The 12164-nt window shown below is 47.2% G+C and overlaps 1 protein-coding gene across 1 annotated transcript in view; it reads right to left on the bottom strand.

Moving 5' to 3' along the window:
- The window catches only part of UBASH3A (ubiquitin associated and SH3 domain containing A), a 35838-nt gene extending 32551 nt beyond the window's left edge, over positions 1-3287 (bottom strand). The window contains exons 1-2 of the mRNA XM_054576234.1: positions 3175-3287; positions 1034-1087 (exon numbers count right to left, since the gene is read on the bottom strand). Of these exons, the coding sequence (XP_054432209.1) occupies positions 1034-1087; positions 3175-3287 (167 nt within the window). The remainder of the gene's footprint in view (positions 1-1033; positions 1088-3174) is intronic.
- Positions 3288-12164: the final 8877 nt, after the last annotated feature.

The following is a 12164-nucleotide window of genomic DNA, read 5'->3' as shown; positions in this document are numbered from 1 at the left end:
GTGAAGGTGCCTGTTGTTTTTAACGGTGTCTTCATTTGCACCTCCCTGATTATGAGTGAGGTTGGGCCCACTCTAGGCAGAGACTAGGGGATCCTACTGTCTCCCAGTTCCCTGGCGGGACTCCTAGTCTTACTGGCTGACCAGCCAGGGCCCTCAGAGCAGTGGGCGTGGTTTCTAATTCAAGTGCAGCTGCCTGGAGCTGGTCTGGCCCGGGGTCCTGCTGTTTCTCTGTCCCAGAGGGGCCGCCTGCTTGGCTCTCGGCTCAGAGTTTCTGGAGGAGGAAGGGCATCCTCCGGAGACCATGCTGGACACACAGAGACCCACTGTGGGTGTCCGCCATCCTGCTCTGCGAGGGCGCCGCAGCCTGGCGGGACCCGGCTATTACTGTTTGAGTTTCACTATGGCTATTTTGGGGCAGAGTGAGAGGGGACTTCCCGCCTTGGGGCAGGAGGATGGCATCATGGCACGTTCAGGCGGGACTGGGTTTCAGAGAACGGGGTGCCTTCTCCAGATTCCCAGATAAGATGTCTGAGGCCCAGGGCTGTGGGCGGTGTGCAGAGCCACGGAGCCTGTGGGTGGTGGTGCTGCCTGGAACCAGAGCTCCTCGTTCCGCCCCCAGGCCACATGGCGCCTCTTAAGATGCAATATGCCAATCGACGCCTTGGAGGACATTCACAACCCCAGTAAATTCTCTCCCCATCAGAGGCAGCCAGAGAGAGCGGCGGCCTCTATTTTATACCAGCAGAAGGGCTCTCCCCTGTGTTCAACAAACCACGTGAATTCTTTTCTCTGGACAACCACAGTTGGATTAAATCAGATTTTTAAGTGAAGGAAACCTTGTTGAGATTCTCGCTCTTTCGTGTTTCATTTTAAACGCAGACTCTTTATTCCTTTCCCTCAGTGCTGGGTGGGCATGCACGGAGGTGGCCCCCCCGCCCCGACGCTGTCCAGACAGCACCGAGCAATTCGCGGGGTCCCCCTGGAGAGTCCTCCCTCGACACACTGTCCAGCGTGCGAAGACCGCCGCACTCACCACTCAGCTGCTTCTTCTGCTGTCTTTCTCCCGGTGGCTGCCAACGCCTTCAGCCTACAAGAAAGCAGAACATGAGGAGCATTCAGAACCTTCTCTTCCATTTTTGGGCAAAGGGTGGGAGGCAGGGGCAGCCCTGCCTCATGTTGGCCTTCAGGCAGCCCTCCTCTGCAACGAGGAGCTCTCGGCGGCTCATCTCCTAGCTGCATGCGGCACCCAGGCCTCTGTCCCCTTCACGGCCTCACTGTGGTTTTGGAAAATGCACACCTGCTCGTTTTCCTTCCAGGGCTCCCGGCTCCAATCCCTGGCCTGGAGTCCAAGGGCTCGTGCCCTGAGGTCCACCCACGCCGGCAGTCCCGTCTCCCCCGCCATGCCCCAGGCACCCTGCGCCAGGGCCAGAGGGACCCACCCTCAGATGCGGCTGTCGGCTGTGAAGGGCCCGAGCCCTGGCTTGCCTGTGTCTCCCTGCCAAACCTGGCCCTGGGCCAACAGTCCATGGCTCTTCCATGTTCAGTTCGAACACCCCCTCCTCCAGGAAGCCCTCCTCAAACCACCGAGCAGGGTAGACGTGCAGCCCCTCTGTTTCCCCACGGCAGACACGGTCGACACGCTTATCAGCTCAATGAGATCATGTCCATTTGCCTCCGTTTCCAGACTGCGGGTCCCAGAGGCCCAGCTGTGCCTCCCTCAGCATTTTAACCAGGACATACGCACATGAGCTGAATTTAACTGAACCAGACCAAACCGTTCAGCAAGGATGTGGCTGAGGGGATTTGTTCAGGGGTTCAGCCTGCAGTAGCTGAGGGTGGTTAGGAGCCGGGAGGCTGCAGCCCAGTGTTGCTCCGAGGCCAGCGCTGACGGACGCGCCCCCTGGCGAGGTTCCCACAGAGAGGCCTCAGCACGGAGCCTTGCATGGGGTGCTTCAGACTAGTGAGAAACTTAACACATGTTTCCTACCCGCAACATGTGGCTAATGATTAAATTAGAAGGTATTTTGAACATGCGATCATGCTACAGATCAGGACTGTAACAAGTAAAAACTCATAATGTTTTAAGTAAATTTATAATTTTGTGTTAGGCCACTTTCATAGCCATCCTGGGCCGCATGCGGCCTACAGGCCACAGGGCTGGACACCCCTGCTTTAGCGAGTGGGGCTCGGGTCTTGCTCTACCTTCACCTGCCCTGTCTGGCCTCAGGGTCCCCGCCTGCACCCAATGGAGAGTGCTCAGGACGGGGTCTGGCACATCGCGTGCTTTCTGCTCACGCTGACTTCTCTTCCCCGTTTCACAGGCCCCGTTTTATTGAGAACATAACGTGAGGACAAAGTCCTGTTTGGGTTGCAGAAGAAACAGCTCTAGCTTCAACATCGTTTCATCCAGTGTGGTTGGGCACTGGTTCTAACGTTTGACAGTTTGCCCCCCTCCAAGTCCAGGGTCACCCACGGGGCCTTCTGCTGTGTTTTCCGTGTGGGTAACCCTTTGAGAGGACCAGCTCTAAGAAATCAGTTTCCCACAGAAGCTGTAACCCAGGGTAAGTATCCCAGCTCATGGCTTTGGGGGTTTCTTCTCTCTCCGAGAGGGGTAACTCCCAAAGGTAAAGTTTTCTACATGTGGACTTTCTCCTTGGGCAAGTAGGATCGTGCTAACCCAGTAGTTTCCTAGCCTTTTTTTTTTTTTTTTTTTTTTTCCATTATCGAACATTCAAGAGATTTTTCCTAAGGACAAACGATTTACCAGCACCATTTGGAGACATTCTCATCTCGATAGAATTAGAGACTCATTGGGCTTTGGGGTCTTTCAAATTAGAGTTTGAAATGTCACCTCAGAGTCATTGCACTGCCTCACAAAGAGGGTATGACCAGGTCCCAAGCTCCTCCAAACCCCGAGAAACAGGGTCCTGCTGTAACACTTGACCTCTCATTTCCACAAATCCAGGCCCCCCACCAACCAGCCAGCAGAGTTTGCCCTGATCATATGGTTTATAAAAGGCAGAGAAGCGCCTGATGTAGAGCCAGTATCTCACCCTTCCAGGGACACCGTTTCTACAGGAAGTAGGTGCTCTGAGCCGCCCGCTGTGTTGCGGCAGGGACCTCAGAAGGGCCAGGCTGGGAGGCAGGGGCAGGCGCCCATGGGGCCGTACTCACGCGGTGTGTGCCGGGAAGCCCATCCCCACCAGGGGGTCCAGGAGCGAGGCGGCACTGCGGCCCTTGAGCTTGCTGTTGACCTTTGCGTAGACCTGCGTCTCCCCGGCTGCCATCTCTTCCTGCCTGCACGCTGAAATGAGCAGATGAAGCCAGAGAGGGAGAGGCTGAGGCTGTGAAGAAAAACCTCAAGACTTTTTTTGATCTTTCTGACAAAAGCTAATATCCTGTTTGCTCAAGATACTGGTTTTCAGAATTCTTTTTGCAGGGTGCTGGGGAGCAGCATCCATCAACCCTGTTCCCACAGTGGGGTTCGGGTTCCAGAGGTCCCTGTGTAGACCCAGCCTTTGCTCAGTCGTGGGCTGCATTGGGAGCAAGTCTGCATGAGAAGGGGTAAGGGGGAGAGGCGAGGAAGCAGGAGCTGGGGCGGGGGCTCTCCCCTGAGGCCCCCTGCTGCAGAATCCCTCACGCCCTGGATCCCAGCCTCCTTATGTGCAGACAAGATATTACACAGCACTGTACCTATTTTCCATTCTCCCTCTAAAACTTTTGGTCCTTTAAGTATTCATTGACTTATTTTTTCCAATTTTAAAATGCTGAAGTTTAAAAAAGTTTTTACGTGTGTAGGAAGCTTGCTGAATTGTATGTGTGCAGCTCAGTGAATTTCCATAAAGTGAGCATACACCCCTAACCCCCCCAGGACCAGCAATAAATCAGTGGTCCTCAACTGGGAGAATTCTGGCCCCCCTCCCCCAGGGTCCACGGCCATGCCTGGGGACAGTTCTGGTTGTCCCAGTGAGGCGGGGGTGTTTGTTACTGGCATCCAGCCTTTGAGGAGGCCAGGGATGCTGCAGGGCGGGTGGGAGCAAACAAGGGTCCAGCCCAGTACACCAACAGTGTCAAAGCTGAGTAACCCCGCCCTGGAACTTTGCCAGGACTTCAGGAGCTGCCCTGTCCTCCGGCCCCACCCAGCCTCCTAGTTGTCTCTCCCTCCCCTAAAAAGGTAACCGCTCTACGAACTTGTACATCAACTAAGCCTGTTTTTGAATCTTATACAAATACAACTGTACAGCAGGTACTCTTTGCTGTCCGGTTTCTTTTGCCCAAAATTACATCTATGAAATTAGTCCACATTACTGTGTGTAGCCACAGTGAGAGCGCTGCATTGCTGGGTAGGGTTCTATGAGATGCGGGCACCATGGGTTATTCCCTGTCTATGTCGTTGGTGTGGTTTCTAGTGGTTCTGCTGCTGAGGTCATTCTTACACATGCCTGTTGGTGCCCGATGTGTACCTCTGTTAGGTTAACTATCCAGGGGCGAGAGTTGCAGCTCCCAGTGTATGTGCGCCTTGCATTAGAAACTATGGAATGGTTTCACAAAGCAGTGGTTCGTTTGCCCTCTCACCAGCCGTGGGGGAACTTTCCGGCTGCTCTACATCCTGGTCCACACTCGACAGTGCCAGCCTTTTCAGTTTGAGCCAGTCTGTAGGTATGTAGTTGTATCTCACTGTGGTTCCAATTTGTATTTCCCTAAGTGGCAGCAACACTGAGCACCATGAGACAGGCTATTGACCATTTAAATAATCACTTTGGGGAAGATCCTGTTCAAATCGTCAGGCTTGTAAAGATTGGATTGTTTGGTTTTTAGTATTAATTTGAGGGAACTCCAAGTATAAGTCTTTTGTTGAATGCATTTAATGGTAATAACTATGTCCAGGTTGTAGTTTGCCCTTTTAATCTCTGAATGCCTTTCAGTGGAATAAAAGTTCTCAATTTGAATGAAAATTAATTTATTAATATTTTCTTTTATGGGTGGAACTTTCTGTATCCTGTTCAAGAAATCTTTGTAAATCCTCATGCCAGTACCAGACTGTTTTGAGTATAGTAGCCTTGTAACATAGTTTGATATCAGATATTGTGATCCCTCCTACTTTGTTCTTCTTTCTCAAAATTGCTGAGGCTATTTGGGGTTGTTTATGGTTTCATACAAATTTTTGAAATGTTTGTTCTGTATCTGTGAAGTATGTTATTGGTATTTTAATAGGGATTGTGTTGAATCTATAAATTGCTTTGGGTAGTATGGACATTTTGATGATGTTAATTCTTCCAATCCATGAACATGGTATATGCCTCCATTTATTTGCATCTTCTTTAATTTCATTCTTCAGTGTTCTGTAGTGTTCTGCATATAATTCTTTTACCTCCTTGGTTAGATTTATTCCTAGGTACTTTATTTTTCTCATTGCTATTGCAGATGGGATTTACCCCCTAATTTCTGTTTCTGATATTTCATTGTTGATGTACAAAAATGCCTTTGATGTCTGAATATTGACTTTGTATCCTGCTGTTTTGCCAACTTTACTTATCAGGTCAAGTAGTTTTTTGGTGGAGTCTATAGAGTCTTCTATGTACACTATTATGCCATCTGCACTGCCTTTTGACCTGGCAATTCTGCTGCTTGGATTATACCCTAAGAATTCTGAAACACCAATTCAAAAGAATCTATGCACCCCAATGTTCACAGCAGTGCAATTTACAATAGCCAAGTGCTGGAAACAGCCTAAGTGCCCATCAGTAAATAAGTGGATTAAAAGACTGTGGTACATTTACACAATGGAATGCTATGCAACAGGAAGAAAGAAGGAACTCCTACCATTTGCGACAGCATGGATGGAACTGGAGAGCATTGTGCTAAGTGAAATAAACCAGGCAGTGAAAGACAAATATATGATCTCCATCTATACGTGAAATCTAATCAACAAAACAAACAAGTGAGCAAAATAGAACAGAGACATGGAAATAAAGAACAAACTGACAGTAAGCAGAGAGGAGTAGGGAGGGGGATAATGGGAGAAAGAAAGGGAAGGGTCAAGTCAAGGAACATGTATAAGGGACCCAAGGACAAAGACCATGGGGCAGGGGAGGATTGAATGTGGGAAGTGGGGGGTGGGTAGGGCAGGGGAGAGTAATGGGGAAAAACAGGGACAACTGTAACTGAACAACAATAATAAAAAAAAAGAAATCATTGTTAATCCAACATTGATGAAGATGGTCTCCCAAGTTTTCTTCTGGAAGCTGTACCACTTTTATTATTCACATTTATCTCTATGGTCCATTTGAATTAATTCTCTGTATGGTTGTGAGGTAGGGGTAAGGTTCATGTATTTCACCACAACTTTATTCATTGTAAAGCCCATTATCTGCCCAATGAATCACACTAGAATGTTTACTGTAATTCAGGTGACTATATATTCAAGGTTGGGTAAAAGTAGGTTTACAATCATGACTACATGAAGCACAGTTTATTCTTGTATTAATAATACAAAAATATGTATTATTTTCCATGTGAACAACTATAAACCTACTTTTGCCCCACCTTGTATATTAGACTGTTTCTGACTCTCTTATGTTCACTTGTGTGATTTGTTTATTTTTGTGTCTATACTACACTGCTCTAATTACTATAGGGCCAATCTCTCTGATATTGTCTTCTTCAAGGTTATCTTACCTTGAAGGGACCCTTACATTTTCATATAAATATGAAAATCCCACTGCTGTAGTGTGCCATTGGAGAGTGCAGAAAGATTCACGCGTGTAGTCAAGTGATGTTCAACAAAGGGGTCAATGCAATCAATAGGGGAAAGGTTAAATATTTTTAACAAATGATGCTGGAACACTCTGGACTAATATGGGAAAAGTGTGAACCTCAACCTTTTCTTCACATCATGCACAAAAACTAACTCAAAATGTGTGGTGGACCTAAATGTAAAAGCTAAAACTTCTAAAAGAAAAACTCTTTGCTATGTTGGAGTTTGCAAAGTTTTCTTAGGATGTAAAAAGCATAAATCATAAAAGATTTTAATTGGATTTCATCAAAATAGAAAACTTCTACTCTTTAAAAGACATACACATACAAAAAAAATGCAGCCACAGATTGGGAGAAAGTATCACTATATATACACCTGAAAAAGGACTTGTATTCAGCATGTTCAGAATATAATACAGCATAATTTATATATGTATTTATTGTGTCTCTGTGCTTTTATAATCAATAATAAGAAAAAATCCAGTTTAAAAATAAGCAAAAGATCTAAATGGTCACTTGACAAAAGAAGATGCATGAATGGCTAATGAGGATGTGAAAAGATTATTCTACACTACTCGTCATCAGGAAAATGTGAATTGAAACCACAGTGTGATACCACAACTCACTCACTAGAGGAGATAAAATTGAAAAGACTGATGATACCAAGTGTTGACAAGGCTGTGGAATAGTTGGAACACTCATGCATTGTTGGTGGAAATGCCAAATTGTTCAACAACTTCGGAAAATGTTTGATAGTTTCTTTTGAAGTTAAACATATATTTTCCATATGACCAATTCACTCTAAGCTGCTTACCAAGGAGAAATGAAGTGTATGTCCATACAAAGACCTTTATATGAATGTCCATGGGGATGTCATTCACAGTGGAGCCAAACTGGAAAGAAGCCAAATGTTCATTAACTGGTGAACAGATACTTAAATTATGTATTTTTAATTGATGGTTAATGTTCATCAGTAAAAAGGAGCACACTGCTGATTCAGGCACAAACGGGTGAATTTAAAAGAACATTGTGTTGACAAATAAAAGAAGCCAAGTACAGGATTATATGTACTATATAATTGTATTGAAATAAAATTCTACAAAAGGTAAAAACTAATTTATACAAACAGAAAGGAGATCATGGTGGTCCAAAGCTAGGACCTGAGAGAGTTTTAGGGGGTGATGGTGGTGGTTCATCACCTCATTTGGTGGTGACTATATGGGTGCCTAGATCTTTAAGTCTGACTGAACAGATGGGTGCATTTTATAGTATGAAAATTAAGCCTGATTTTTAACAAAGGAAAGGGGAGAGAGACGTTGTGAAGTGTGTCGTCCGGCATGTGCTGCTCCACGTACAGCTGGGCTTCACTGGCCTTGAGGAAGGCCATGAACCTCGCGGTGAAGGAGGCTGAGAAGATGGACAGCATCCCGAAGTCCAGAAGGTTCCACAGAAAAAGTTCTGATTTCTATTACCAGATACCATGGAGTCACAAACTGGAAAAAGAAAAAACAAAACAAAACTGTTTTCCGACATTGGAAACACACAGTACTGTGATCTTTAGGCAAAGGGAAACCAGCGAGGCCTACACCTGACGCAGGTTGAGAAAGGGCCCTTCCTCTCTGTGAGCGCAAAGACAAGAGCCCGAGGCCTTCACCTGTGCTGCTCCGGAAGACAGCTTGTTTGGCTCTGGACACACCTGGAAGAGCCCACTGTGCAAGCTGCTGGCAGGGTGGAGCCCAGTGGATCCTAATCAGCTCAGCAACAGAGACCATTATGCTCAGGAACTGAGTTTCATAAATAGAGGATTCATTTCAGTAGCATAGACATTTACTAACCGGCTACTCAAGGCCCCCGTGGAACCTGCGAATGGATGTTCAGAGTGTAAAAGCACCTTGCAGCCTCACTGCAGATCCAAACTCATCGCATCCTTAGCAAGTGCCTCCGGAGGGAGGGACGAATCATCTTCTTTAACCTTTACAGCAAGACTCCTTCCAGTCGGCCTTTCGCCAGGCTCACTGAGTGTCCACAAAGCTGGCAGCCCAGCCTTCAGCCTCCCTCTTTCCTATTTAATGTCCCAACAGTAAGTGAGGACAGACATGAATTTTTAAGATACTTTAAGAATCACCTTGATTCAATAGTTGGACATAGTTTTTTTTTGTTCCCCCAAACTCTTCTATTGGCAATCCAGTGAACGAATATTTATTAAACATTTACTTTGTAGCCACTCACTGTGCTGGACACAGCGACCACTGCAGTCATGCTCCTCCCTTCGCGGGAAGGACGGACAGTGACCAAGAACCACAGTGACCTGTGGTCAGTGCTGTGAAGATGACAAACATGATGAACGGGGCGAGGCGAGGCGGGTAGGGTGAGTGGGTCCGGGACGCCCTCTCCAAGCAGCTGGTATTTGAACGGAGGCCTGGTGCATGGGGACAAGTCAGATTTTTCTTTCTTTTTCTTTTTTGCATCTTACGGATTTTCATTTCTTATAAAGTAAATATCAGTCTTTAATATCTCACATAAAGAAAAGCTTTTTGAGGATCCTTATGTTCTTTTTTTCCAGAGTATAACTATCATGAGACCAAAAAGTGAGAAAACCACTGTAGTTTGTCCCCAGCCAGGATTGGCCCACGTCCCGCTCTGACCTCATAAGGTGCCACTGTGATGGGTCACCAACGGCTCCTATAATATAAGCCCCTGGCTGGGCGGAGGCCTTTGTCCCTGAGAGCCCAGGGAGCTAGTTGTGGTGACATGTTGGAGGTGGATAAATTCGCTCGTATTCTTGCTTCTTTTTTCTTTTCCTTTTTCCTTAAATTTAAGGACGTTGTTTTGTTTTTTATTTTTTTTCAGTTTTTTTATTTTCCTTTTCACATTTTTTGTTTTAATTTGTTATCTTTATTTTGCTTTTTATTTTTAATTTTTTCTCAGTTTTTTGTTTTGGTTTATTTTCTTTATATTTTGTTTTCTTTTTCTCCATTATTTTATTTGTTTGTTTGTTTGTTTGTTTATTGCTTTTATTTTAAAGTCACTATGTCTGGTGACTCCGCAGCCTCCTCTAACCGGAGAGCACCACATTGGTGGATATGTCCTGCTGAGCCCTCTAGGCAAGGGGTCCTATTCCCAGGTGATGTTGGCCCGTCATCTTGTCACAGACACCACGGTGGCTGTGAAAAATCATTGATAGGCAGGTCTCTTGGGAAGATTTTCAGGAAACTGCTAGTCTTCAGAGCTTAAATCATCCCCACGTCACCCAGTTGCTCGAGGTGATTAACCCCGAAGACCCAACTTTTCTTACAATGGAGTACGTCAGCGGAGGGAGTGTACTTGAGCATCTGAGGGAACACGGTGCCCTGCCGGAGGAGGAAGCCAGGAGGATGTTCCGACAAATAACAGCAGCGGTACACTATTGCCACCCTCAAGGAATCACCCATCGAGATCTCAAGCCGGAGGACATCCTCCTAGATGGTGAGAAAAAACATAGAACCGGTGGATTTTGGTTTTAGCACAAAATTTTCAGACTGAAAACTATGCACCTTCTGCCGTACCATGTCTTCTACGGCCCTAGAAATTTTGCAGCACCAGCCCCACAAAGGCCCGAAGGCTGCCACCTGGAGCCTGGGTGCCCTCCTGTACTGCACGGTGACGGGGAAATAGCCGTTTAAGAAAATGAGCTACGTGGAACGAAAAGACAAGATACCCAGGGGCGATTTCCAGATGCCGGAGTTTTTATCTGTAGGCTGTCAAGACCCTTAAAGAATATTCCAACTGTTGCCCCCCAGGCAAAGAACCACTGCAGACAGTGTCCTGAGCCATCAGTGGACGAATCCTGGGCCGGAGGAGGCAGTGATGCCATACAACGAGCCATCCCGGGGCGGCATCGACCCCGAAGTGATAGAAACCATGGAACACCTGGGATTTCAGAAGGAAGACGTTGAGGACTCAGTGTCACAAAGAAAATACAGTAATATCACGGGCACATACAGGATCCTCCTGTACAACAGCAAAAATAAAATGAAGGGCAAGGGAGGCCCTTCACCTCCCCTGACCCCAGCAGCGGTCTTGCCACAAGCCAAGGGGGTTCAGGCCTTAGGGAAGAAATTGATAAAGTCTGCCAGCCTCCCACCCTCCAAGGAAGCAAGGGTGCCCAGCCCCCGGCCCCGCATGGCAAGGAGGGCCAGCTCTCTTCCCCCGAGCCTGGGCAGAAGCACCACCTTGACGGTTCCCCTGAGCCACCTCCGCCTGCCGTCAAGGATGGCCATCCCCCCAGCCAGTCCGCACAGCCCAGGGCCCGGGACCACCACGCCGCTCCCAGCCCTCCGGGGTGGCCCTGGGGACTCCGCCACCGCCTGCAGCAACCGCAACGGCAGGTCCTGCCTACAAGCCGCCCAGTCTGGCCCCAGCCATGGCCGGGGGAGGGTGGCTAGGAGGGTCCTTGGGTTTTTCTTAAAATGTCTATGTTTTAGCCCATCCACTCACAGGCGCCATCACAAAAAGAACAACAGTCAGACCAATGTAATTTAAACTTGTGGATGGCCTAAAGCATAGGCATTTCAAGAAAAACCTGAGGACCCTAGGGCCGAAGCAGGGGCTTGGTCAGGCCTTCGCTTAAACCAGGAATCGAACCAGGGACCCTGTGGCTTGCGGGATGACACCCAACCCACTGAGCCACACCAGCCAGGGCCACACTCCAGCGAGGCCAGCCACCGGTGCGGGAGATGAGCCAGAGGCTGGACGCAAACAGCTGTAGGTACGAGCGGTGCCAGAAACACAGAATGCATGTGCAGGCAAGAGGACCCGGTCCAGTGGACGATGGAGGTGTGCAAAGCGCCGCTACGTTCCCACATGGGAGTCACATCAGCAGGGTATCCAGCCTCTCCATGGCCTTCAGGAGCATCTTATCCTAAGTATCTTCTGAGCTGAGAGGACGGCCTGGAACCCTCTGGGGGTCAGGAAGAGAGGCCGCCCTCACTACGGGTCCACTCCTCAGCCCCCACCTAATGAAACCCAGAGACTGGACTGTTTTTTTCTGGGACCCTTTTCCCCTCCCCTGCTCTCCTTTGCTCCCATGTTTGTGGGGGTGGTTCTTAAACTATTTGATTTTTCCAAATTTTAAAAAAAAATAAACTTGATACTCCAGAAAGAAAAAGAAAAAAATAAAATAAAAAAGGAAAAGGAAGAAATACTAGGACAATAAAAAACAATATGTTAATTTACACCAAAAAAGACAAAAAGGCCTGCTGGGATTTTATTTGGGATTATGTTGAATCTATAGATTAAATTAACAACATTAAATCTTTCAATCCACGAATATGGTATATCTTTCTATTTAATTTCTCATAAAAATGTTTTATAGTTTCTGGTGTCTTGTACTTCTGTGGCTAAGTTTACTCCTATGTGTTTATTCTTCT

The sequence above is a fragment of the Pteronotus mesoamericanus genome, unplaced genomic scaffold (genome assembly GCF_021234165.1).
Source record: "Pteronotus mesoamericanus isolate MK-2021 breed Mesoamerican mustached bat unplaced genomic scaffold, CSHL_Meso_final contig_116, whole genome shotgun sequence".
Taxonomy (NCBI): Eukaryota; Metazoa; Chordata; class Mammalia; order Chiroptera; family Mormoopidae; genus Pteronotus; species Pteronotus mesoamericanus.
The sequence above is the reverse complement of the archived record's forward strand: the minus strand, read 5'-3'. Positions and strand labels throughout refer to the sequence as shown.